Source organism: Guillardia theta (genome assembly GCF_000315625.1).
Source record: "Guillardia theta CCMP2712 unplaced genomic scaffold GUITHscaffold_219, whole genome shotgun sequence".
In the NCBI taxonomy this organism is placed as follows: Eukaryota; class Cryptophyceae; order Pyrenomonadales; family Geminigeraceae; genus Guillardia; species Guillardia theta.
In genome coordinates this window covers 44601-67834 of record NW_005434457.1, presented here as the reverse complement: position 1 = coordinate 67834, position 23234 = coordinate 44601, and the positions used below count along the sequence as shown (strand labels likewise).

The following is a 23234-nucleotide window of genomic DNA, read 5'->3' as shown; positions in this document are numbered from 1 at the left end:
TTCTCTCTGTCACTGTCTCTGTCTCTCTCCCTCTCCCCTCCGAACTCCCCTTCCCTCGCGCTCCTCCTCCAACCCCTTCCAAGAACACTGCTTTATCCTCGTCCTTGTTCTCGTCCTTCTGCTCCTGCTCTTATTCCTGTTCCTGCTTCACGTCCTTTTCTGCACGTGTCTGTTTTCCTTCTTTGACAATCAGCGGCAGGGACGAGCAGCTTGACGCTGACTCGCTCAATAAGGGACAGCAGCGTCTAGAGAAGTTGATCGGCGGGATGTGAGACGAACATCCTTCTCCTTCTCCTTCTCCTCCTCCTCCTCTTGTTGCCCTGCTGCTGCTGCTGCTGCTGCTGCTGCTGCTTCTCATCCTTCTCCTCGTCCTTCTGCTCCTGCTCCTCCTTGTTTTCGCCTTCTTCTCATTTTCTCTTCAGGTACCTCGGCGACCTCTGTGCAAGAATGCTTGAGTCAGCCATCGGTGCGAAGATCCTTCCCCTGCCTTTCCCTACTCCCTGCTTCCACCTCCTCCTTGTTCCCTCCTCTTCCTGCTTTTGTCACTTGCTTCTCTTTCACTTCACTGTTCTCGAGTCTCCTCTCCTCTCCTCTCCTTCTCTCACTTGCTGCAGCCGCCAAGGAGCTCTCTCTCCCTCTCTCGTCGGAGCAACTCCGTCAAGCCTTCACCTCCTCCCTCGCGTCTAAGATCGAGGCAGCCAGCAGGTTAACCGATTTTCACTGCTCCTCATTCCTAGTCTTCGTCCTTTCTCTCGTCTTCCTCCTCCTCCTCCTCCTCCTCCTTCTCCTCCTCCTCCTTTCCTACTGCTGCTGCTGCTGCTGCTGCACCTCTCCTCTCTCTCCTTCTCTCTCTCCTTGGTTCACTTCTCTCGTCGTCTTCCTCTTCCTTCCTCTCTCACTTTCCTCCAGCCCGGCAGACCTCCAGCAGCTGCTCCAGGAGGAGCTCAAAGTTCAAGTCTCTCCACCTGCTGCCCAGCTGATACTCGAGATCTGCAGTGAGGTAGTCGCAGCTCTTGTGCTTCTATTGCACCCTCCTGACATTCTTCACTCCTCCACCTCCCTCCTCGTCTCTTCCGTCCCTTTCTCCTGCTTTTCCTTACATCCTTCTCTCCCTCTTTCTCTTTTCGTCCCCCCCTCCTCTTCCTCTTCCTCTTCCTCTTCTCCCTCCAGGTTTCTTCTCGCGCTGCGACAGTCAGTGGTTGTCTCCTTGCCGCCATCGTCAAGCACATGAAGCTCGTGGGCCAAGAAATCGGTCGCACCCTCCCCTCCCCTCCCCCTCATCCACCAGCCTTTGCTTTCCGCTCCTCCCTCCTCCTCTGCTTCTCCTTTCCTCTCTCTCCCTGATCCTTAACCTGTCTCCTCCCCCCCCCCCTCTTTCCCTCTCCTCCCAAGTCTTCGTCTCCTCATTTCTTTCAGTCGTTGGCATTGACGGCAGCATCTTCAAGCTCTACACTCGTTTCAAAGAGAGAATATCACTCACTCTAGAGGTTCCTGCTTCTTCTTCTTCTGCTGCTGCTGCTGCTGCTGCTGCTGCTGCTGCTGCTCCTCCTCCTCCTCCACCACCACCACCACCACCACCTCCTCCTCCTCCCACTGCTGCTGCTGCTAATAGTGGTGGTGCTGGTGCTGGCCCTGCTACTCCCCCTGCTGCTGGTGCTGCTCGTCTTGCTCCCCCTGCTGCTGCTGCTGCTGCTTCTTGCTCCCCATCTTGCTCGTTTCCCCCCTTTGCTCGGCACGCGTTCTTCTCTTCTTCCTCTGCTCATCTCAGTTCGGGCAGGAGCTGCTGGGAGAGGATGGCAACAAGGTTGTGCTCGAGGTCACCCTGCCGCTTACTGGTCGATGGTCTGACCCCCCGCAGCTCAGCGAGGATGGATCGGGAGTGGGAGCTGCTGTGATAGCCGCCACTGCAGCTGAGCGATGAGGAGGAGAAAGAGGAGGCGAGGTGGTGGTCGGGGGGGCAGCAAGAGGAGGAGAAGCAGTAGCAGCTGAAGGTGCAGGAGGAGGCAGAGGAGGAGGGGAGAGGAGGAGGAGGAGGAGGAGGAGGAGGAGGAAGAGCAGGAGGAAGAGGAAGTAATCTACTGCTTTATTGTCTGTGTGTAGTTAACGAGGTGAAGGAACGGAGGCCTGGGCGTGATTTGAGGAGAAGAAAATTTTTCAAATTTTCAAATTTTCTCCTTTTTTCTCTTGCTCGCCTCACAGCTCGGGGTTGCTCCAGGGCGACTGCAGGAGGCTCGTCAGAGAAGGAAGAGAGGCAGAGGAGACGACAAGCATGTGCGAGGGAGAGAGGAGGGGAGAAGATACAAGGGAGGAGAAGGGGGAGGGAGGGGGGGCAAACGGAGTGGATAGGAAGGAGGAGGGGAGCGGAAGGAGGGAGAGAGGAGGGGAGGAGGAGTCAAGAAGATTCGAGGGAGGGAGGAACGGAGGAGGAGGAGCGTACCTGCCCGTTGATAGTGAAGTCGACAGGGCCTGCAATAAGGCCTTTCCTCCAGGGACCCACGATCTTGACGCAGCATGAGGAGAGGACAAGACAAGGAGGAGAAGGAGGAGGAGGAGAGTTGGAGGAGGAGGAGAGTTGGAGGAGGAGGAGGAGGAGGAGAGTTGGAGGAGGAGGAGGAGGAGGAGGAGAGTTGGAGGAGGAGGAGGAGGAGAGTTGGAGGAGGAGGAGGAGGAGGAGGAGGAGTAGGAGTAGGAGTAGGACGAAGAATGGGAGGGGTAGGGGGAGGATTCACCTTGTCATTCTTCCAGGAGCCTTCGTACTTCTCGCCATTGACATAGATGAGAACTCCGTATCCCTCCTTGACGTCTGCCACCCACTCGCCCTCGTACCTGCCGCGAAAGATGACCACAAGACGTCAGAAGCTGTTGCAAGACGAGGGAGGAAGCCGTGCAGGATGGAGGGAGAGTGAACAAGATACAGCCACGAATGGTTGCGATGGAGGAGGTGCGAGGAGCGAGGAGCGAGGAGTGAGGAGGGGATAGTGATGATATAAAAGGAAGATATGGAGGGAGGGTTCAGGAATCGACCTGTTCTTGTTGGCAAACACGTATGTTCCCCTTCCATGCATCTTTCCGTCCACCCACTCTCCTTCATAGACTCCACCGTCGGCGTAGAGATACTTACCCCACCTGCCTTACTCCTCAACGCACGTTCCCTCCCTCCCTCCTCCCTTCACCCGTGCATCTTGCCCATGTTCCAAGATCCTTCGTACTTCTCCACCACCTTGCCCTCAGCCGACATGTACACGACCGTTCCCTATCCGCCGCCGTCTTCAGCTGTGACTCTCACCGCTCCTCGTCTTACCTGGCCGTGCCTCCTGTCGTCCTTCCACTCTCCCTCATACCGATCTCCGTTCACGTAGACGTACGTGCCGCGTCCCTAGTACCCGTCAGCAACGAGGTCGAGGACTCCTTCCTCCAGCACCTGCATGCGGCCATCTCGCAGCTCGCCCTCGTACCTCTCGCCGTCCTGTCAAGAAGTAAGAAGTCTTCTCCCTGAGCGCAACAAGACGCACAGCGAAGGTCAAGACGCCAACTCCAGTGATGCTCCCGTCCACCCACTCTCCCTTGTATCGATTCCCGTTGGCATAGATGTGCTCTCCTTGACCATGCACGCTGCTCCTACATCACCTCTTCTCCCCGCTCCCTCTTCCTCCTCCTCTCACCGATCGTCCACCCAGTCTCCTGTGTATCGCGACCCATCAGGGAAGAGCATTCGCCCGAAGCCATGGCGCTTGCCCCATTGCCAGTCTCCTTCGTACTTCTCGCCTAGAGGACAGCAAGTCAGCCAGCAGCCTCGTCGACAGCAGGACAGAAAGGCGAAGGAAGGAGAACACGCCCCAGCAAGCAAAAGGAAAAGATGCAGCTGCAGAGTACGATGCCTTCTCCTACTACTGCAGTGCTTGAGAAGGAAGAGGAAGGGAGAAGGGGAGGGAAGAGAAAGAAGAAGAGAGGAGGAGGAATAACCATTAGGGTAGACAAGTGTTCCCTTGCCATGCATCTGCCCTTTCTCGATCTGTCCAGAGTAGACAAAACCTTGCCCTCCTGAAATTATCGCGTCATAGCATAATCCACACGAGAACGGAGCTAAACAAGACAATGACAGAAAGTAGAAATGCACAACATAGTGAAACACTTGCAAATTCCATGGTGCAGAGGACAGATAGAATTGGCAATGCGCAACATGTAGAGCGGATAATTTTCTGATGATTTTCATGGGAAAAAAATACGTGGCTGATATCGCAACTCGCCAAGATGTTGCAGCGGATTGCGAAGAGATGGATAGCGATGAGGGATTGTTGTTTGTTGTTGTTGTGGTGGTGATGGTGGTGGCGACGAAATTGTTGATAATCATGACACTTCTAGTGATGCATACGTTTGTAGCTGGAGAAACTATGATGGAAACGTGGATCCAGGTGTAGAGAAGAAATAATGATTGAGACGAGGAATATGTGAACAACCAACATCACCATGATCACAGCAGAGAAGACAATGATTACAACCCGAACATGCATGCAGACAAATATTTTATCCCTGGTTTTTGTAACTCCAATGTTGTTGTGATCGTGATGATTGGCATGGAGGCGAAGGGAAACAGCAGTCGTAGAAGAATGTAGCATGAACAAGAACAAAGCAGGTTGACAAGAAGGAAGACATGCAGATTCTCATCTCCTCATCATTGATATCGTTTTCATCGTTCTTTCTACTCAACTCTTCTTGCCTTTCATGGCGGCACAAACACGCGCCTCTTTGCTCAGTGTCCTTACCATTGCTGGTCGCCATGGTCAGCGGAGCTGGCGCTAAAAGTAGAATTACCACTTTAAAACCATATATGTAGCCTTTGTACCATTTCAAGTTTTAGAATCCACCATAGTTTAATTTTAATTCGTATGAATTTTCTATCCTCTCCTCTCACAGCTAGAACCGGAATCCCCAAATATAACTTTTAAAACTTGCTTAATACAATTTTAATCATGGGATTCCTGGACATCAGTTTTAAAAGCCATTACTCTAAAACTCTATAAGTATTATTGACATATTAAAAATATTTTATTTTGTATGTTTCAGGAACCGTTTCGGACACCGGGTGTGACAGGCCCAAAGGGGGAAAGGAGGGATCCTGGGGGGTAGTCAAACCAAGGTGGTATGAGATGAGGGTGGGTACAAATTCAAGGGGGTACAATTGTGCCTCGGGTGGGTCATCGATTGAAGGGGGCTTTTTCCAGGGATTGGAGCTGTGTATAGGTGGTAGGGTGATATGAAAATGGGGTACTTGAAGAGAGGGTGGGGTAATTGGCTCCTGCAGACGGTCAAAAGCAAGGATTCAGGGGGTAGGGTGAGGTAGCGTCTAATCGAAGCATTCCGGAGGGTAATGTTACGGGTCAACAGAGGGGGTGGAGGAATTTCTCCCCGAAGTAGGTAGGGTAGTACTATTCGACAGGATCCATCTAAAATGGTAGGGTGAAAGGAAGTTTTATATAGGGTAGGGTATGAGGAAAACAATACTTCAAGGGTGGGTGGTAAGGACATGGCAAACTTTGTGGGCCGCGGAAAAGATGTAAATGGGAGAAGAGAAACTGAAGGTGAGAGGAGATACTGGAGAATGATGATGATGATGATGACGACGACGACGACGACGACGACGACGACGACGACGACGATGAACATGATTATAGTTGAAAATGAAGTCAAATACAGCAGTAGGAAATGTTTCGGTGGGAGAGAATCTGATTCGGATTCACAATTAGCAACCGCGAATGCTTGATTTGATCTCAGTTCATCTCACGACGTGCAGATCGAATCTCATCTGATGTTCAGGAAGTGTATGATTGATACAATATCTTTCATCGACATCCTCTTACAATCTGAGGAGAAACGGCACCAAAAATTCTGGGAACGCGGTCCAGTCACGAAACGCTCAACAGGAAGGAAAGTGCAAGAAACTGGCATAGAATCCTAGCATGTTACCTCTTTCACACAATGACGATCAGTTGATTCTTTATAAACATGTTTGCAGTACATTATCGTGTCAGAAGCTGCTTTCGACATCCTTGACGAGACGAACTTTGAGCATTAGAACTGAGCGACCCTGAGAATTTTAACCAGCAAGACTGGGAGCTGAAGATACAGGATGGGCCATCCAAGAATCAGAAATCGCAGAAACCAGCGAGTCCATGCACATCCCAATGGAAGAGATTTCAAAGGTGAAAGGGCTTCACAAGCCCTGTCATGCTGATGAAGTGGATCCGTCCACAACTTGCATCAATGTTATATTCTCTCCTTTGAGGAGGATCCTTCCCAGTGGCTTGCGCGTTCCCTTCTTCTTGTGATACTCTTCTGCATTGTCAAGCACGAGATTCATGTACTCGTCAAACCCCTGCAACCAACATCATGAGAAGAGAACAACAATTTCTACACTGTCAGCACTCACAATAATTTGACCCTCGATGCGCAGATCAGCATTTTCATACAGCCATATCTGAATGCGCGATTTCTGCCGCCATGTCAATGACTATCTTTCAACGGATGTGCATTTCTCACGTTTTGAAGAAACCTGAAGATCAGGTTCTGCATTTCATCCATCGAGACGAGAACGTGTGAGTTTCGGAACTGAGGACCAACATGAACTCACGATAGGTTGTGTCATTGTCTTCTGTTGCTTCGACATCTTGAAGAATTATTTCCCGATTCAACTCCTGAAAAATCACAGACAGGATCACATGTCGGTTCAAGAATGTGAGTCCGACCCTTGTTTCGTCCACTCTGATGGCCGTTTCCCACATGAGCTAGTTCATACAACACCAATGCTTGACGCACATGTCAATTTCATACATCAGCACACAGTCTAACTATCACGGATCCTTCAACAAGACTAGCATTCAGATTACTTAATTGTCATCCTTCGCTTAGCCAACAGATCCATCACTTTTATAGCAAAAAATATCCGCCAGATCACGACATCAGGTTGGAAGAATAGTTTTTACATGATTCCAACACGATTTTCGCCCCTTTGCAAACATTTATATAGAGATCCTCGAAATGCTGCCCTTCGGCACCAGGGTCCAATGATCAGCACCGTACAACACAGCAGGACACTCCCCATTTCAGATATCATCTCTGCGATGAAACACATCCTGATCGTTCGTTTCTCGTCTCAGTTCACTTCTTTCCTCGTCTCTTCTTCCCTTCTCGCCTCCTTCTCCTCCCCGCCTCATTCCGCACGCGCCGCTCCTCTGCCGCCCTCCATTACCACCCCACCCCAATTTTAACAAACTACCCTACCCCATTTCTCGAATCAAAGTCCACCTCGCTCACATATGACATTGAAAGACCCTCTAAATTCACCATTAAATCACCGGTACTACAAGAAAATAGTACCGGTACTTGCTTTCAGTACCCCAGTCACATAAGTTGTGTACCTACCCTCTATGGGCCCTATCGGGGTTGTACCCCTTACTTTCCCTGGATTGTATTCAAGTGGGTGGGTACACAACCCTGCGGGTATGTGGTGGGTACAGAAACCAACAGTACCCTGATCCTGGGGGTACGAGAAGTTTTTAGGGGTGGGGGTACATGGAGTGATGGATCCCCTCTGAAACAGGGGGTATTTGTTGGTAAAACTATAGGGTACATATTAGGTCTAGGAGGTGGAGGGTACTGGGAGGCTTTGAAAGGCTGGGTGCCGAGGAAAGGGTGGTAGGGGTGGTAGGCTGGGCAAAACTGAAATTCAAAAATGCGGGGCAGCGAAAGGTGAGAAGTTGGAGAGGGGGAGGAGGAGAAATGCAGAAAATGATCAGACAACATTCATTGAGAAGAAATCAGAATGTTCGAATGAGAGAGTGGGAGTTGTAGAGATATGGAAGAACACAAATAAGGAGAGAGGATTCGAAAGTAGCCATATTTTCGTTCCGACGAAAGATTCATGTGGATCGGGAAGCGAAGAGGGGAGCAAGCGGATAGAGGGAATAGTGAACACAAGACGTAGTGTTGTGAGATGAGAATGATGTTATCGATGGTCAATGAATCAATGGGAATTTCATTCACGATATCTGTGAAGCTCCTTGGACAGTCAGTTTGTGGAAAGATGTCTTGCCATTAAGCATACATCACCGTTGAGAATACTGTTTCGCAGGGATAAAACGTCGTTATCAGAACAGGATCAGGTGATTGCAGGCAAACGTTCCCTCTTCCTTTGTATGTTTACTCCAGCGGTGAGCAGTCAATGAGCGGAAGGTTCAAACATCTTCTTGAACCGATTCGAGATCTTGCATCAAACTGGAATGTTGATATCGCGCATGACCTCGAGGAATATCTCAACGAACTCGAAATGCTTCAGGTAATGATCAGTCGGTAGCAGCTGGTGTGCAAGTGGGTGATACATGATATAGATTAGTCTCGATGGCGGGAACACCATCATGAACTTTGCAGAAGCAGCACTTCTCATTCAGGTGCGCATGTTTGGTTGCTCGGGTTGTGTGAACTCGCTGTGATGGAGGCTACAGGGGTCTACTTGTGTGTACAGCAGAAAAGTCGAATATCTACACCGCCTGGTCTTTGCTGTCCTCGAGATCATCACAGATAGGCAGCAGAAGAGGAAGGATGACGCGGAAGAGGAGGAGAACGAGCCTGAGGTGCTTAACTTCTGTCTTGCCCTCCGTGTCCTCACCCATCTAGCAGAAATGTTTCGCTGACGAGGTTCAGTTCATCGCCCTCGATGACATTCGTGAGGCCAAGAGCTCTGCGATCGACCTCGTTGAGGTTGTCGACGATTCCGCTTGTTGACACTGCACTTGCTCCACGTTTCTCCTTGTCTCGCGTTGAAACTGCTCTCATCCAGGCGGAAGATGATGGCGAGAACGTGAAATCCAACCAAAACTCGATGCTCCTCATGCTCAGCCTCGACGTGGACAACGAGAACCCCGACCCCAACAAAGACCTCAGGTCTCGCCTGCTTGCCCTGTCACTGCATGCTGCTCAGCCTTGTCACAGGCTCTCAACAGCCACTGTCCACTCCTCCGGCGCCCTGCTCCTCGATTCAAGTATGCAAGGGATCCTTGGTGAGAGACAGAGTAGTTGCTGGCTTCCTCTTGTTTGAACTTCACAACAGACAACAAACTCGAGAGATCCCTCGAGGTAGAAAAGCTCCGCTCCGAGGTGAGGGACGCCTCCGGAGCCTCGTCAAGTAAGTTGCTTGAGCAGGAGCAGGAGAAAGCTTTCAACGACCCAAACATCACCAACATCGCAAAGGATCAGGTGAAAGGACAGCTAGATACAGAGTTCACTGATCGCTACAAGCAGACGGTTGATTTTGATGTTAATTTCGATCACGAGGATGAGGGAGACGACGACGACGATGGTTACGAGGATGCTGCAGGTGTGTTGAGTCTTCACTCCTACCAGCTGCTCCTCCTGCTCTCCCCCGCGCCCTTGGCTGCTCATCGTTGACCCGGGAGCAGGTGGGATGGAAGGCATGCAAGGGTGGAAAGCAGAGGGTGAGCATGAGACTTGACCGACACCGCGCGCAAGAATCATGTCTGTCCCCAGCAGATGATCGCAAGACGGCAAGAGGCCATCGAGTGGAGGAGGCGAGTGATCCCTGGAGGATGCTCGGTCAGTGAAGGGCAATGGAAGAGACTGAAGGGACCCAGTGACTTGCAACCAGACCCCCATGACCGGATGGACATCCCGTCCCGCCCCTTCAAGAAGGCCTCCACCACTCGCAAGCCCAACGTGGCCTCCGCATCTCGCCAGCATTCAGCGAGCGGTTGTTGCTGCAGCTCTTGTCGCTTTCCCTCCTATCCTGATGACGGAGGTTGCAGTGGACTTGTGGTCCTATCAGACGCGCTCGCTCAAGCTTCCCTTCTTCCACGAGTTCTCCAAGGTCCCTCTCATCGTCTCAGTCGACTTGTCTCCCCCCCCACCCCCTCCCCCACCCCTTGCTGCTCCAGGAAAGCCATGCTCTGAACCTTCACAGGCGTTCGTAGAGGAGAGGAACCGCGTGCTTGCTCTCCAGCTCAAGAGCAGCAGGGAGCCTCGGCCTCGTTCCCTTCCTTCCCTCGCGGTTGTCAACCGCTTGAACCTGGAGATGCTGACGTCACCAGCAGAAACTTCAGCTGCTCGAAGTTGAAGAAGATGAGTACGACATGGTCGACCTCCCGGCTGCTGGTGCAGACCCTTGCTCTGCTTGCCCCTTCCTTTCCCTCAGTCTTGGACAACCTTGCAGGGGAGAAGCCCTTGGAGTACGAGGACATGTGCGGAGGGGTTGACGACGACGACGATGGAGACGGAGGATGGGACAACGATTTTGTGAACGGTGAAGATTCTTGTCCTTTCGCTGGGAATGGTGACGTGGGCACAGAGGAGGGGCCCGAGACTTTTTCAGCTGCTCTCCACAAGAAAGCAACGCAAGGTGATGAGGAGAGAGGCTGCTCGGGCGAATCTGCTGAGCTCTGCAACAGAGCCTGACATAGAGTTTCATGACGACCTCACGTACGAGCAAATGTGCAAAGTGAGGCTGAGGGTGGCCGAAGCTCCTTCTGAAGGTCTTCCAGGCTTATGTCGACAAGTACCTCAAGGGCGTAGACGAGTTCCTTCCTCCTCTACCCCTACCCCCCCCCCCCCCCCCCCCCCCCCCAACTGGCCTCTCCCCATCTTGTCTCAATCGGCCCTCATGTGTCGCAGGTGCGTGAGTGGCAGAGCAAAGTTGAGCCGAAGCTGCAAGAGGAGGACAAGCGGCCAGCCTTTGACATCCATGTGAGGAGGAGGCGGAGACGAAGAGGGTGTGCTGACGAGCAGCAGTCCTATGGAGAGACTGTGAAGGGAAGAGTCGCGCGAGAAGTGAAGGCTGTGGAGGAGGTGGTTCCCTTCGAGAACATCGTGAGTGAGAGCACGTGGGGTGAGGGGTCGCTAACCTCCCTTCCCTTGTCGCTGTCAGGTGCATGGGATGTCGCGCTTCGACGTCTGCAGGACTTTCCTAGCAACCCTCCAGCTCGTGAATGATGGCAACCTCTCCATCACTCCTTCCTCAAGGTCCCTTGCTGTGTCTCTTCTCGTCAGCCCTTGACGCCGACGACAGAGGATCCATCGATGTTCAGCTGCTGTGCGAGGAGTCGAAGTATCTCCTCACCTCTCGCTCCTCTGCCTCTCACTGTGGCACAGGCACAAGACGATGGTCGAGTCCTACATGGCTCCCTCCATCGCCTCCGCCAAGAAGAAGAAACAGAAGCCGGCACAAGGCCCCCTCCTCGACCCTCCCCGCATGGTTTGTGCATCCCGTCCTCGTGGCTGGTTCTGAGTGTTTAGCAGGAGGCGCTGGTGGAGGAGGTTGGCGGAGCGACGCAGCAGAGTCAGCAGAGCACACAACTGAAGCAGAAGAATGAGGACGAAGTGGTGGAGGAGGAAGTTGAGCCACGGAAGAAGACGAGGTGAGAAATCGAGAGCTTGAGATGGCGCAAACTCAGCGATGATGGTGCAGGGGACGAGGAAAGGAGAACGCTAGGAGTGCCTTTGCCAGCTAGAGAAAGCGAGTCAGCCCGTAACGCGGGGAAAGTTCGAACTCGCGTGTAACTTTGTACATTGATCGTAAAGTAACGTAACTGCAGCATTAAATGATCTTGAGTCAATCGTAAAAACTAAGTCACTTGGGTCTGAGTCACGGGGTGAGCTTCTTCCCGGGCCTGGAGGTGGCTCAAGATCATTTAATGCTGCAGTTACGTTACTTTACGATCACGGTGACTAGCCGCCTCCGCGCGGGCCGGGCCGCGACTAGTGCCACAGTGCGCGGCCGAGCTGCCCGGCGGTACCGACGCCTGCCACGGTGTCCGCCGATGCTGACTGGCTATTGTCACGACGGTGGCGCGGCTGCTACCGCATGAGACTCGTCACCCAGTGTGTGACATGCCGGAAGCCACCGCCCGGAAGACTGGCTCGGAGCCTCGGAGAAGTTCGAAGTTCGCTGGTTTGCCGGATCGGCGCCGCCGCGGGCCCCCGGTGGCAGTCTGCCGGGCACTCGTGGCCGTGGGCCCGTCACGGCGGGGCCGAGTCGCCCGGAGTCCCGGTAGCCTGGGCTAGTGAGGTAAAAGTTGACTCGTGACGATAACGGCAGTCCGATCATACCCTCGGAGGGCCCGAGGCTCAGTCACAGTGTCACCGTGCCAGTGTCACTGACCTTGATTGACTCAGTGACTGACTTTTGACTGCGGCGCGGCAGCCGCTCAGTGAGAGCTCACCGAGGGTTGCTCAGTGAGAGCTCACCGGGGGGCAACGTGAAGGCTGAAAGTAGCACTGCGCAGGCACTCCACTGACACTGATCAGCCCTTGGGTTGAAGAATCCTTGAAGGGTTTATTACATGAATCCACTCGGCTTCTTGCTCACGGCCTTGAACTGACTCTGAGTTACCATCCCGAGTCCCATTGACGGTCTCTTACCACGCTAAACCTTCCTGATACTTGAAATCTTCCACACAACGTCGCACAGTTGATCGCTCATGCTTGCATGGCGCTGATATCTCTCGATAATCAACTCAGTCTTACCAACCAGCGTCATAGCTCGTTCAGGCTTCCCGCCCCCAGCTCCATCCACTCCCCCACCGCGCTCACAACCCGCGCGTTGCTTCGAATGAGGGCGATGGAGTCGTGGAGGGCGCTGAGCTTCTTGTCCTTGGAGGGCTCGACGTAGGCGTAGAGCTTCCCAGGATCGGCGGACTGGGAGTCACGAGTCGCACCTTCACGTAGCATGGTTGTTGACGCAGCAAGTGCTGTTACAGAAGGACGCGGGAGCAGGTGCAGGAGAAGATACCGTACAACGGGAGCATGCGCAGGAGGAGCAGGTATCGTACAAGGGGAGAGGATGTTCAATTCAGCCGGTCCCCGATCGGATGGTCTTGTGAGCAAGGGTAACGTGACGGGGGTAACCGTGACCGTCGAACAGTTTTACTCCAAGTAAAGCAAAACGAAGGAGGCAGATCTCGAGATTTGAGTTGCACGTGGACATGATGAATGATCAGCGACCACTGGACAGAGTTGACAGTTTTCAGTCAACTATCCGTTTTTTTTCAATGGCGTCGACATGTGGCCTCGTAGCGGCGCGCCTCAGAGTCAGTCGCTCAGAGAGCCTGGCAGCACTGTGACACTCCGAGGCTCCGACTGAGCGGCTTTACGAGCGGTTGCTTTGAGTGTTGCCGGCATGGCTCCGACCGTGACTTGGACATGCGCTTGCCCTTTTCAAGCAGTTTTAGCGGAGAGAGAAACGAAACGTTGCATCTCCTGAGGTCCAGAAACTTCTAGAACTCCACCTAATTTTGTATGTTATACACCTACCCCCCTTTTACACTCTAACTACCCCCCTTTTTACAGGAACAAGCTGAGCCTATAAAACCCTGTCTCCACACTCCTCGTCCAATCCTCTCTCCGGCACATCACTCACCGCCATGCATGCTACTCCCTGTAACCCTCTCGATTCGATGATTGATGTCGCTCCCTCTCCCTCTTCCATCCTCTCCTCCTCCTCCTCTCCTCCTCCAACAACAACAACAACAACAACAACAGCAAATCCGTTTGCTACGTCGAGCCCTCCAAGGACAAGAAGCTCAGCGCTCTCCGCGACTCCATCGCCCTCATTCGGAGCAACGCGCGGGTTGTGAGCGCGGTGGGGGAGTGGATGGAGCTGGGGGCGGGGAGCCTGAACGAACTATGACGCAGCGACCGGGTGACAGAACATGAAAAATGCAGTCAAGAATAAGAACGAGGTTCGGATCAGGATAAGGATTGGGGAAGGGAAGGTGTAAGAGCGCTTTCTGTGTTGCGGAACTGTAGGGCAAAGGCGGGATGGCAGCAACACTGAGACAGGGCGACGATGTATGATATTGAGATTCGGGTGTTGAATGTAACAAACATGAAGTTTGATGCAAACCATCATCTTGTCTTTCACGTTCTTCACTTCACACTGATGAGCCCTGGTGGATGGTACCATGATGCTCGGGTTGAAGACGTCTACAGGAAGAGCTGAGAGCATCTTTGCTGGATTATATTTTGACAAATGCCATGAAATCTAATTCAGATGCACCTCAACAGCTTGGTTGCACACAGCCGTCAACGCTGCAGACCTGAAGCTTTCTTCCAGGGAAGGATTGATGGAATTCTGGGCTAGATCATGATGGGTAGATGGTGACCCAGTAGTCTGTAACGCAGCTACTGGAGCTCGAGCAGACGCTCACTGTCAAGCTTGACGGACAACCGTCAGAGTATTACAGGGAACTGCAAGAGGAGCAACTGAAAGGACGATCATACTAAGATGCAATCTTAAGATCACGTCTGTAATAGGTGGTGGCAGTATCTATGACTAGAGGGAGGACAGGGTGCTGCCTCTATCGCAGGTTTTTGATCACGGACTCTGCCTGCCATGTATCAGTCACGTACTCGCCATGGCGCGGCACGGAGATCCACATGAAACGTTGCGTGTTGCAATACCGCTCGCCCTGCATCCCCCCTTACTAAAGGGAGACACACGGTACCTCCCATCCTCTCTCGGCACACACCGCAATGCATGCCACTCCCTGTAACCCTCTCGATGTCTCTCCTCCGACTCGCTCCTCCGTCCTCCTTCCCTCCTCCTCCTCCTCCTCCTCCTCCAACAACAACAACAACAAATCCGTTTGCTACGTCGAGCCCTCCAAGGACAAGAAGCTCCGCGCCCTCCGCGACTCCATCGCCCTCATTCGGAGCAACGCGCGGGTTGTGAGCGCGGTGGGGGAGTGGATGGAGCTGGGGGCGGGGAGCCTGAACGAGCTATGACGCAGCAGCGGCAGCAGCATCAAGAACATGTATGATAGTCAGCATGAGATGTAAATAAAAACCGGAGTCATAGAGAACAAGCCTCGTTTCTTCTTCTTCTTCTTTCTCTATGACAATGGCTGATGCCGTCAACGCTACACGATTTTCAGTTTCTTTATTGTGAGACTGTGTTGTGGTGCAGTCAGTCACTTGCAGTAGTCAGGCTGTGTCACTTGCATTCTGTCGAGCATTCAATGAAGATCAGAAGCATTCTAATCGCCAGTGTTCGTAACAGCGATAAAGTTACGGTCAGAGGTCAGGGAGGAAGGAGAGGGAGAGAGCAGAGAAAAGAGGGAAAGTGAAGTGAGGGGGGAAGGGAGGCAGGGCAGGGCAGGGACAGAGAGGAAGGGAGGGGGAGGAAGAGCGAGAGCGAGAGATCTCCTTTACTGGTGCAACCATCAGTTGATTGAAGCTCGAAGAGGTGCATGAGGCAGCATTGCTCGGAACCCCTTACATCTCTGGGGTTCCTTTGACTGATGATAAAAGGATCGTTCTCCCCTTGCATGATGTCATAGCACAAACCTTTGTTGTCTCATTAACACATTGACTTCCACTTCGAGTCTGATGAGTTCAGCGATAGTGCATTTGAACACAATCACGAGAGTAGGGGAATATCAAGTTAGTAGAAGTATAAGGGCCGTTTCCCGCCGGCTCCAAGATTCCAGATTTTTGACTTTATTCAAATAGATTTGAAATTTACGCTGAAATATTCACCGGTGCTTTCAATACATACTCACAGGGGGTGGGGTCCCCTGCCTGTTCATATTTGATGCTCCCAGCGTACCCTCCCTACATTCTAACAATTTCTCTCGATTGAGCTAATAATATATTTCCATATAGTGCCTACCCATTCGAAAAGCAAAATCTGGGAAAGTCAACCGCATCGTTTCATTCTCAAATTAAAATGACTTATAGTTGAGTTCTCCAAAACATTTGGAGCAAAAAAAAGAAATTGACTTATATTTGTATGAAAAAATCTGGAATCTGGAATCTGGGAGCCGGCGGGAAACGGGCCTAAGTCTTGAAACGAAACACAACAAGGAGTATCAACTTTGATCGACTTAAAAAGTTATTAGCAAAAGAAAAAAACAATTACTCTATTAGTCATCCGCAAGGTCACGATACCCAGATGGCATCCGGGATCAAGTGGGTGGGTGACTGGGACATTGCTGACATACAGAACATTACTGGTTCGTATATCTAGTAACATCAAACGTTGCGCATGAGGGGTCATACTGGCTTGCGTTGGCGTGGGGGTGCGTCTTGAGATCTCCTTATGTCAGCATCACGAGGGAACAACATCATAGAAGTCTTAACAGGTATCCGGGGACATCTAACACCACCCCACCTCGGCGCTAGAATCCGGTCTAACTGCTACCCCTCCTCGCACAGGAACATTCGCCCCCTACCCCCTCCCCACCCACTCTCTATAAAGCTGATTCTTGGCAGCCTCCGCTCCATCCCTCCTCCTGGTCAGCTCCCTGCTCCACGCGCTTGCTGCTCCTCTCCTCGGTCTGTGCTTGGACTCCCTTGGCTCTGCTCTCTGAGCCCTGCTGTCAGCTTTTCGTCGCCATGCACGTCGCTCGCGCCCCCTCTCCCTCTCCCGCGCGAAGCATCGGACCTGCGAAGCTCTACGCCTACGTCGAGCCCTCCAAGGACAAGAAGCTCAGGGCCCTCCGCGACTCCATCGCCCTCATTCGGAGCAACGCGCGGGTTGTGAGCGCGGTGGGGGAGTGGATGGAGCTGGGGGCGGGGGGGCTGAACGAGCTATGACGCAGCAACCGAGCAGGAGGAGCAGCTGATAGCGAGCTGGCTTCAGCGAGGACGGCAGGATGTGAGAGGGTGTTACAGGTGTACAGTAAGGGGGAAGAGCGAGGAGGGGTTAAGCTTATATGTGATACGAATGAAGGTCGTCTGCTGATGAGGCTCAGGCTAACAGATGTTGGTTCTTGTTCTTATATGGACGCGTTCATACATCGTTTGCTCTCCCGACCTCAGGAGGCCCCAACTTGAACTCTTCTTGTTGCCCCTGAGCCTTGACATGGCCGTCCCACCTCAAAATCCTCCTCCTCCTCCTCCTCCTCCTCCTCCTCCTCCTCCCTTCTCCTCCTCCCTTCTCGGTTCTGTCTCACCATTCCTCGACCTGATCACGAGGGTCGTTCACATATTACTACTAGGAACAGAAAACGAGAGTGAAACGTTGCAACTTGAGACATTGCCATGTGACATCTGATGACCACCCCACCCCTTTTTCCCATTCCAAATCCTTTAAACTACCCCATTCATTGACAGGAACAATCCGATCTCAGACTATGTATCTCCTCAAATCTCCGATCCTCTCTCTGCTCGCAAGATACCGCCATGCAAGCACTTCCTGGCAGCTCCTCCTCCCTCCCTCCCCTGCCCCAGCTACCTTCAAGCTACGGCGAGCCCTCCAAGGACAAGAAGCTCAGGGCCCTCCGCGACTCCATCGCCCTCATTCGGAGCAACGCGCGGGTTGTGAGCGCGGTGGGGGAGTGGATGGAGCTGGGGGCGGGGGGGCTGAACGAGCTATGACGCAGCAACCGAGCAGGACATCGTCATCAAGGGGAGAGGATAAGGATGTAGGGAAACGGGTCAAGTCTGACGAGGGAGGAGCAGCTGATAGCGAGCTGGCTTCAGCGAGGACGGCGGGATGTGAGAGGATGTTATAGGTGTACAGTAAGGAGGAAGGGCGAGGGGAGTATCAGGAAGAAGAGGGAATATGCTTGTGCCACTGGGTGTGAGATGTAAATAAAGCATAAATCTCGAGATGGACTGGTTTAACTGATGCACGACGATAGATAGAGATAGACGGGATATCCTGACGGTCCTTCTTCTCTCCTCGCGTCAAGACGCACTCATCAAGTAAGTTGATCGCAAGATGACGTCGAAGTTGCCCTGCCTCGTCTCCATCTTAGACTGGATATGGCACAAGACAAGCTTAGCAAGGCTGCCGGTCTGTTCAAAGCACTCATTTTCCCAAGGGACTTCCGCCGTGCTCGTCCCACTGTCCTCAAACATTTCGAGGACGAAGGCAGCGCTGCTGGTGTAGAGTTTGTGAGAAGCATTGACAACCTCGTCCGGCTCCCCGTTAAGAAGGAGAGAGTCATACTGGATGAAAACTCGGCCAGAACGGACGAAGTAGATGCCGACAAGGGGAGGAATAGTGAAGCACCAGCGGCTGAAGGCCTCCCTGAAGGACTGACGCGCTTCAAGGTCCGGAGGAGGCACTTGAAAGGCAGAGGGAGGCAGGAAATGACCCTGCCAGAGCATAAACTTCTCGTGGACTCGTTCGCACTTATCCCTCGCACATGTCCAGACCATCTTGACCTTCGCAGGAGGGAAGAGGAACGAGATCAGCTCCCGTCGAGAAAGCTCCGTGATGTACGCAAAGGGGATGGTGAAGCAGGGGCGATGAAACCCCTCCGGGACTCGGTGGTCCGTCCACCTTGGCATGCTGAAGATGAAGTCGAGGAACTGGAAGTTGGAGAAGTATAGAGTCTTGTCCTTCCAGTTTGTCTTATCGACCTCTTGCTTCTTGCATAGTTGAGCAAACCTGTCATGGCAGAACAGCTCCTTCCTCTCAGGCACGTGAACCAGGAAGGCGGTTGGATGCACGAAGAACGAGTACCCCAACACTGCCGCCTCGTACGCGAGCTGGACCTTGTCTGGGCCAGCGTCCACGAACCGCTCGTCGAAGAGCCCAGGGTGGTTGATCCCCCTCCACAGGCGGCGGTTGACGACGAAGTAGGGCTCGTACCACATGCTGTAGAGAACTTGGAACGGCTCTGTCCTGTTGGCTGGCATGTGGAACCACTTGAGGTAGTCGGTAGCTCCATGCGGCGACATGCGGAACGGCATCTCCGGAGGATACACGTCACCCGCGATGCAGCGGCGCTTCAGCTCGTCTAAGTGCAGAGGCTCTACTTGCATCCCTTCGTCTTCCACCCTCATTGGCGATGGCCAAGGTGACGACCAGACGGTTAGGAAGGCCGGGAGCACAAGCAGGCCAGCGGCTTGATCAAAGGATGGCGACGACATTGCTTGCTGCAGTTGACGAGCAGCATCAGCCGAAGGAATGAAATCTACGTCGATGTAAAGGACGAGATCTGTCTTGGCCCTTGACACGGCAACAGATCGAAGCTTGTTGACTGGGAAGGGATACACCCGCTCCGGCGAGCCCTGGTCGTGGCAGTCCGACAGTAGCTGGAGATTCAGCTCGCGACAACTTCTGACGGCAGCTGGGATCATCGTCTCTTCCACAAATGCTGAGATAAATCGCTCCTCCTCCTCCGACCTAGCATAGAAAACCAGCGACACAGGCCCGTCCCATTGAAGCATCACATGCAGCATCTGAATCGACCGATCGATGCTGCCTATGGACGCCAGGGAGATGTTCAGGTCTTGTTCGTGCGAGCTGCTGCAGCATTGGAGCGACGGAGGGACCTCAAAGCTCTGCTCAGAGCACGCAATCCTCAGCCTCGTCTCGTCGGAGTATGGCGGTTCCTTGATAGTGATAGGGAGCTGCTTCTGAACCGAAGCAAGGAGGCTCTCGGTAGTTGAGAGGTGAGGGTAGTCGTCATAGAGCTTGCAGGAAATGGTCGGCTGATTCACCCCCAGAGGCAGTTCAGATATGGTAACTTCGATCCTCGAGCTCTTGACCTTCATCGGTTGCGAGAAGACGATCAGTCCGTCGACTATCGCCTGCATCAGGACAGAGTAGGAGACGTCTGGTTGCATCCCAACGATTCTTGCCTCCACCACAGCCCCTTGAACATGCTGAAGGTTGATGGCGACGGGAACATGCTCCGGATGACGGGTAAGTCCGAGAGAGGGAGGAGGGGGCAGTGACAGCACGGCGAGGAGCAGGTGCAGAAGCCATGTGCTGCGAGAAACCGCAGTCAGGGGGAGGAGCGGCATGGCAGCTGACGTCTCCACTGATCGCCAGCGCCTCCTCTCAGCGTGCATCTCTCGTGTCTCTTCCCCTCCCCTTCCTCGGAGCCCCCGACCCTCTTGCGATTCCCTACTCCCCGCTCCTCGCCATTGTTTGTCCCTACTGGAGGTTACCACTCACGGCTAGGTTACCACTAGCAGAAATAGTGTGCGATCTCCCGGAGTTGAGCAGGAGAAAGCGAATGGGGGGGCGGAGGAGGAAGATGGAGGGGCGGGCGGGCGGGCGGGCAGGCAGGCAGGCAACAGGGAAGTAGGCGGGAGGGAAGGGGGTAACAGGGAGGATGAAGGAGGAGATATGAATTGACTGGTCAGCAGCTCGTTGGTGAACCTGGAGAGAGTGCGGAGGATCAAGGATGGGGAACTATTGTTCCAACTGCACTCAAGGCTTTGGGAATGAGGGAGGGGAGTCCACCATGTAAGTCTCGGCTCGAGCGCTTTGCTGTCTGACCCGATCTTGTCTTTCAGAGAAGAAAGTGCGAGCCCTGCATTGAAACAAGGTTGCTTGCTCTTCCTCCTCGTCCCACAGACGTCACACGTATTCTTGCGATTCAACAGGCGACAAGCGAGCTCCGGGCGAGCTAACAGACCTCAAGGCCGCGGTCCCAAAGCTCGTAGCAGCACAGGCACTCGAGTTTTTTTTGTATGTGCGCTGCTGCTGAAGTCCTCTTCAGCGAGGAATCATGCGCAACTCACCGAGAGACGGCAAGGCCCTGGGGCAGAAGGGCTGGGCCGATCGTCCTGCTCCCTCGCTGCAAGGAGGCGTGGTGGAAGAGGACGTGGTGAAGTGTCAAGTTCTCCTGCGTTAGCTGTTGCCCGTAATGGTTGACTTGACAGGACACAGAAGAATACCATCGGCTACTGGACAACATGACAGTCGATGACACAACAAGACACTTCGGGGTATGACACCAGAGACAACAGACCTCTGATCTTGGAGACGACGCCTGAATCCATCTCCAGCCTCTCACAGATGATGATTCTGAAGATCTGCAAAGGACTGAAGTGCGAAGACAGGAAGCCATCGTAAACATGCTCTGATTTCAAAGGACAGGATGACTTTACGGAGATTGTGGACGATTTCACAGAATCTGGTATGAGGACCAACAGGTAATTGACTGGCCGAGAGTCGTGTGAACAAATTATGAGTGGCCTGTACCTTACAGGAGCAACAAGAATGTTTCATGGAGGGAAGACTATCACGGTATCTTGTGTTTCGAATGAGTTAAGTGGTTCTTATTCAAAAGAAGATTCAAACTCTCCACGGACGGCAATCAAGATGAGTGTGAGTGAAAGAGTCTCTTGGTAGTGATATCCATACCAGCAAACACTGAACAACTATCTTGTTGAACGCTTCAGGACAAAATTTTAAAGAATCGGAGCCAGGGCGATGAAAATTTCGGGGGGGTGAGGTTTTCTCAAATGAAAGTGGCTCCAGCCTGAAGTCTTCAATCCAGAATCTCATAACAGAATCTATCTCTGCCGATGTTTTCAATTCCCAGCCTGGGACAACTGCGGGCAACTCGCTACCCACAGCACACCAAGACGCGTTTGGGTCAGTCCCAAGCCCCTGCTGTGTAAAGGCGCCTTGATTGCCTGTACCACTGACTTGCCGCTTTGCAGGAACAAGCTGATGAACAGCAACGGTTTCTACGTGTCCGATGCTGCTTCTGCCCGGTCCGGTAGTGAGTATAGACCCGTCTCATTCCAGACAAGGACTTCCAGCCCGGACCCCGACGATGTCAGGCGGAGGTGTGAACATCAACATCAACATCAACAGCCGTTGGAATGCCTTGACGGCTGTTTGCTATCAGGCTGGCAAAGCAGAGCCGCAAGTATCTGCAGAAGGCGGACAAAGACTTGCTTGCTAAGGTGATGGGAGCGACTTCCTAACACTTGAAGGAAAAGGCCGAGAACTGACTTGAACTCTAGAGAAAGAAGTAGAGCTACAGCTCGGAATCCTCGTTCCAAGAAGTTCATTATTCTTTTCGAGAACACTCACTATTCTTTGTTGTCTTACCCTCGCTGCATGAAAACAATAGCTTCCTGTAGCTGGTTCAGGCTTTAACCCCCCCCCTCCCCCCCCCCCCCCCCCCCTTCCTTTCCCAAACTACATCCACTCCCCCACCGCGCTCACAACCCGCGCGTTTGTCCGAATGAGGGCGATGGAGTCGCGGAGGGTCCTGAGCTTCTTGTCCTTGCTGAGCTGATCCTCCGAGAACCATGCTGTTGAAGTCCGTAGGCGACCTCCTTAGCAGTCCTCCCGAGTCAGTGCTCCGAAGTTCCGACAGTTCCCAAGTGAAACTTGATTCGAAAGAGGATGAGGGTCGTGCGAGGTAAAGCTGAGAAGTATTTCTTCATGATGAAGTGATCACAATGCAGTATCAGTGCCTATCGACAATCTTTGAATTGAGTCGCTTCTTGTCTTGCAACTTGCTGCATGATTTCATCCATGAAGTGACACGTTCAGATGTAGGTAGGAGATTCTTGTCATGATCATGAAAACCAACAGGGACCAGTTGCAAATTCCGTTTGTGCATGAATCATTCGAATCTTCAAGATGGTTTACGGTTCAGTTTGCATTCTCAAAGTTTATTACTATCTTTTGTAACCTGGCTATATTACATCAAAAAATCGCCCCTGAAGCCGGCGTAATAGAAACCATGCCTTGAATTACCCCTAGCCTCTGCTACTTGCCCTGCACCTGCTCTTGTATATCGCCATCGTCCTCGCTGTCCTGGCCAGTCTTCTCAGCTCTCACGTGCAGCTCCGATGTTAATTCACTTGGTCTCATGCCTTCTCGTTCAGGCTCCCCGCCCCCAGCTCCATCCACTCCCCCACCGCGCTCACAACCCGCGCGTTGCTCCGAATGAGGGCGATGGAGTCGCGGAGGGCGCTGAGCTTCTTGTCCTTGGAGGGCTCGACGTAGGCGTAGAGCTTCGCAGGTCCCATGCTTCGCGCGGGAGAGGGAGAGGGGGCGCGAGCGACGTGCATGGCGACGAAAAGCCAACAGCAGGGCTCAGAGAGCAGAGCCAAGGGTGTCCAAGCACAGACAAAGGAGAGGAGCAGCAAGCGCGTGGAGCAGGAAGCTGACCAGGAGGAGGGATGGAGCGGAGGCTGCCAAGAATCAGTTTATAGAAGGGGGTAGGGGGCGAATGTTCCTGTGCGAGGAGGGGTAGCAGTTAGACCGGATTCTAGGGCCGAGGTGGGGTGGTATTAGATGTCCCCGGATACCTGTTAAGACTTCTATGATCTTGTTCCCTCGTGATGCTGACATAAGGAGATCTCAAGACGCAACGTTTGATATCACTGGATATGCTTGGCCGGGTACCATCACCCCTCCTTCAAGCCCTGTCTACCCTGGTGCCTCATATCTGAATGGGCCGGGCCATTGGTGACTGTTGATCCCGGACGCCATGTCGACATCGTGACCTCGC

General features: G+C 53.0%; 8 protein-coding genes across 8 annotated transcripts; 4 read left to right on the top strand and 4 right to left on the bottom strand.

The window, feature by feature from the left end:
* Positions 1-199: 199 nt before the first annotated feature.
* GUITHDRAFT_148520 (hypothetical protein) lies at positions 200-1921 on the top strand (the record flags this gene model as incomplete). The annotated part of the gene is made up of 7 exons (XM_005819529.1): positions 200-268; positions 423-466; positions 615-705; positions 910-1000; positions 1171-1252; positions 1417-1487; positions 1778-1921. Coding segments are annotated over 7 exons (592 nt in total), but the record flags the coding sequence as incomplete, so codon positions are not given.
* Positions 1922-2193: 272 nt separating this feature from the next.
* GUITHDRAFT_121235 (hypothetical protein) lies at positions 2194-3997 on the bottom strand (the record flags this gene model as incomplete). The annotated part of the gene is made up of 9 exons (XM_005819528.1): positions 2194-2220; positions 2730-2826; positions 3025-3126; positions 3174-3253; positions 3302-3376; positions 3422-3466; positions 3513-3612; positions 3663-3765; positions 3964-3997. The coding sequence occupies 9 exons, from the start codon at positions 3995-3997 to the stop codon at positions 2194-2196; spliced, it is 663 nt and encodes a 220-aa protein (XP_005819585.1).
* A 1984-nt stretch (positions 3998-5981) lies between these two features.
* Positions 5982-6664, bottom strand: GUITHDRAFT_90984 (small nuclear ribonucleoprotein-like protein; the record flags this gene model as incomplete). Its single annotated transcript, XM_005819527.1, has 4 exons — positions 5982-6373; positions 6428-6490; positions 6538-6564; positions 6629-6664. The coding sequence occupies 4 exons, from the start codon at positions 6662-6664 to the stop codon at positions 6224-6226; spliced, it is 276 nt and encodes a 91-aa protein (XP_005819584.1). The 3' UTR covers positions 5982-6223.
* Positions 6665-7729: 1065 nt separating this feature from the next.
* On the top strand, positions 7730-11513 carry GUITHDRAFT_148517 (hypothetical protein; the record flags this gene model as incomplete). Its single annotated transcript, XM_005819526.1, has 24 exons — positions 7730-7746; positions 8129-8159; positions 8216-8332; positions 8385-8444; positions 8499-8627; positions 8674-8754; positions 8834-8937; positions 8986-9053; positions 9104-9150; positions 9202-9249; positions 9295-9370; positions 9453-9488; positions 9544-9606; positions 9816-9877; positions 10101-10161; positions 10220-10405; positions 10455-10504; positions 10678-10749; positions 10795-10872; positions 10931-11025; positions 11072-11110; positions 11155-11257; positions 11302-11420; positions 11471-11513. 24 exons carry the CDS (start codon positions 7730-7732, stop codon positions 11511-11513), a joined length of 1785 nt encoding a protein of 594 aa, XP_005819583.1.
* Positions 11514-12340: 827 nt separating this feature from the next.
* GUITHDRAFT_121232 (hypothetical protein) lies at positions 12341-12732 on the bottom strand (the record flags this gene model as incomplete). The annotated part of the gene is made up of 3 exons (XM_005819525.1): positions 12341-12379; positions 12434-12523; positions 12586-12732. The coding sequence occupies 3 exons, from the start codon at positions 12730-12732 to the stop codon at positions 12341-12343; spliced, it is 276 nt and encodes a 91-aa protein (XP_005819582.1).
* Positions 12733-16398: 3666 nt separating this feature from the next.
* On the top strand, positions 16399-16599 carry GUITHDRAFT_121231 (hypothetical protein; the record flags this gene model as incomplete). The annotated part of the gene is made up of 1 exon (XM_005819524.1): positions 16399-16599. One exon carries the CDS (start codon positions 16399-16401, stop codon positions 16597-16599), a length of 201 nt encoding a protein of 66 aa, XP_005819581.1.
* Positions 16600-17694: 1095 nt separating this feature from the next.
* GUITHDRAFT_148516 (hypothetical protein) lies at positions 17695-19767 on the bottom strand (the record flags this gene model as incomplete). The annotated part of the gene is made up of 1 exon (XM_005819523.1): positions 17695-19767. The coding sequence occupies one exon, from the start codon at positions 19765-19767 to the stop codon at positions 17695-17697; it is 2073 nt and encodes a 690-aa protein (XP_005819580.1).
* A 386-nt stretch (positions 19768-20153) lies between these two features.
* Positions 20154-21690, top strand: GUITHDRAFT_121229 (hypothetical protein; the record flags this gene model as incomplete). The annotated part of the gene is made up of 9 exons (XM_005819522.1): positions 20154-20215; positions 20266-20297; positions 20356-20399; positions 20472-20579; positions 20635-20700; positions 20761-20802; positions 20852-20907; positions 21421-21549; positions 21612-21690. 9 exons carry the CDS (start codon positions 20154-20156, stop codon positions 21688-21690), a joined length of 618 nt encoding a protein of 205 aa, XP_005819579.1.
* Positions 21691-23234: the final 1544 nt, after the last annotated feature.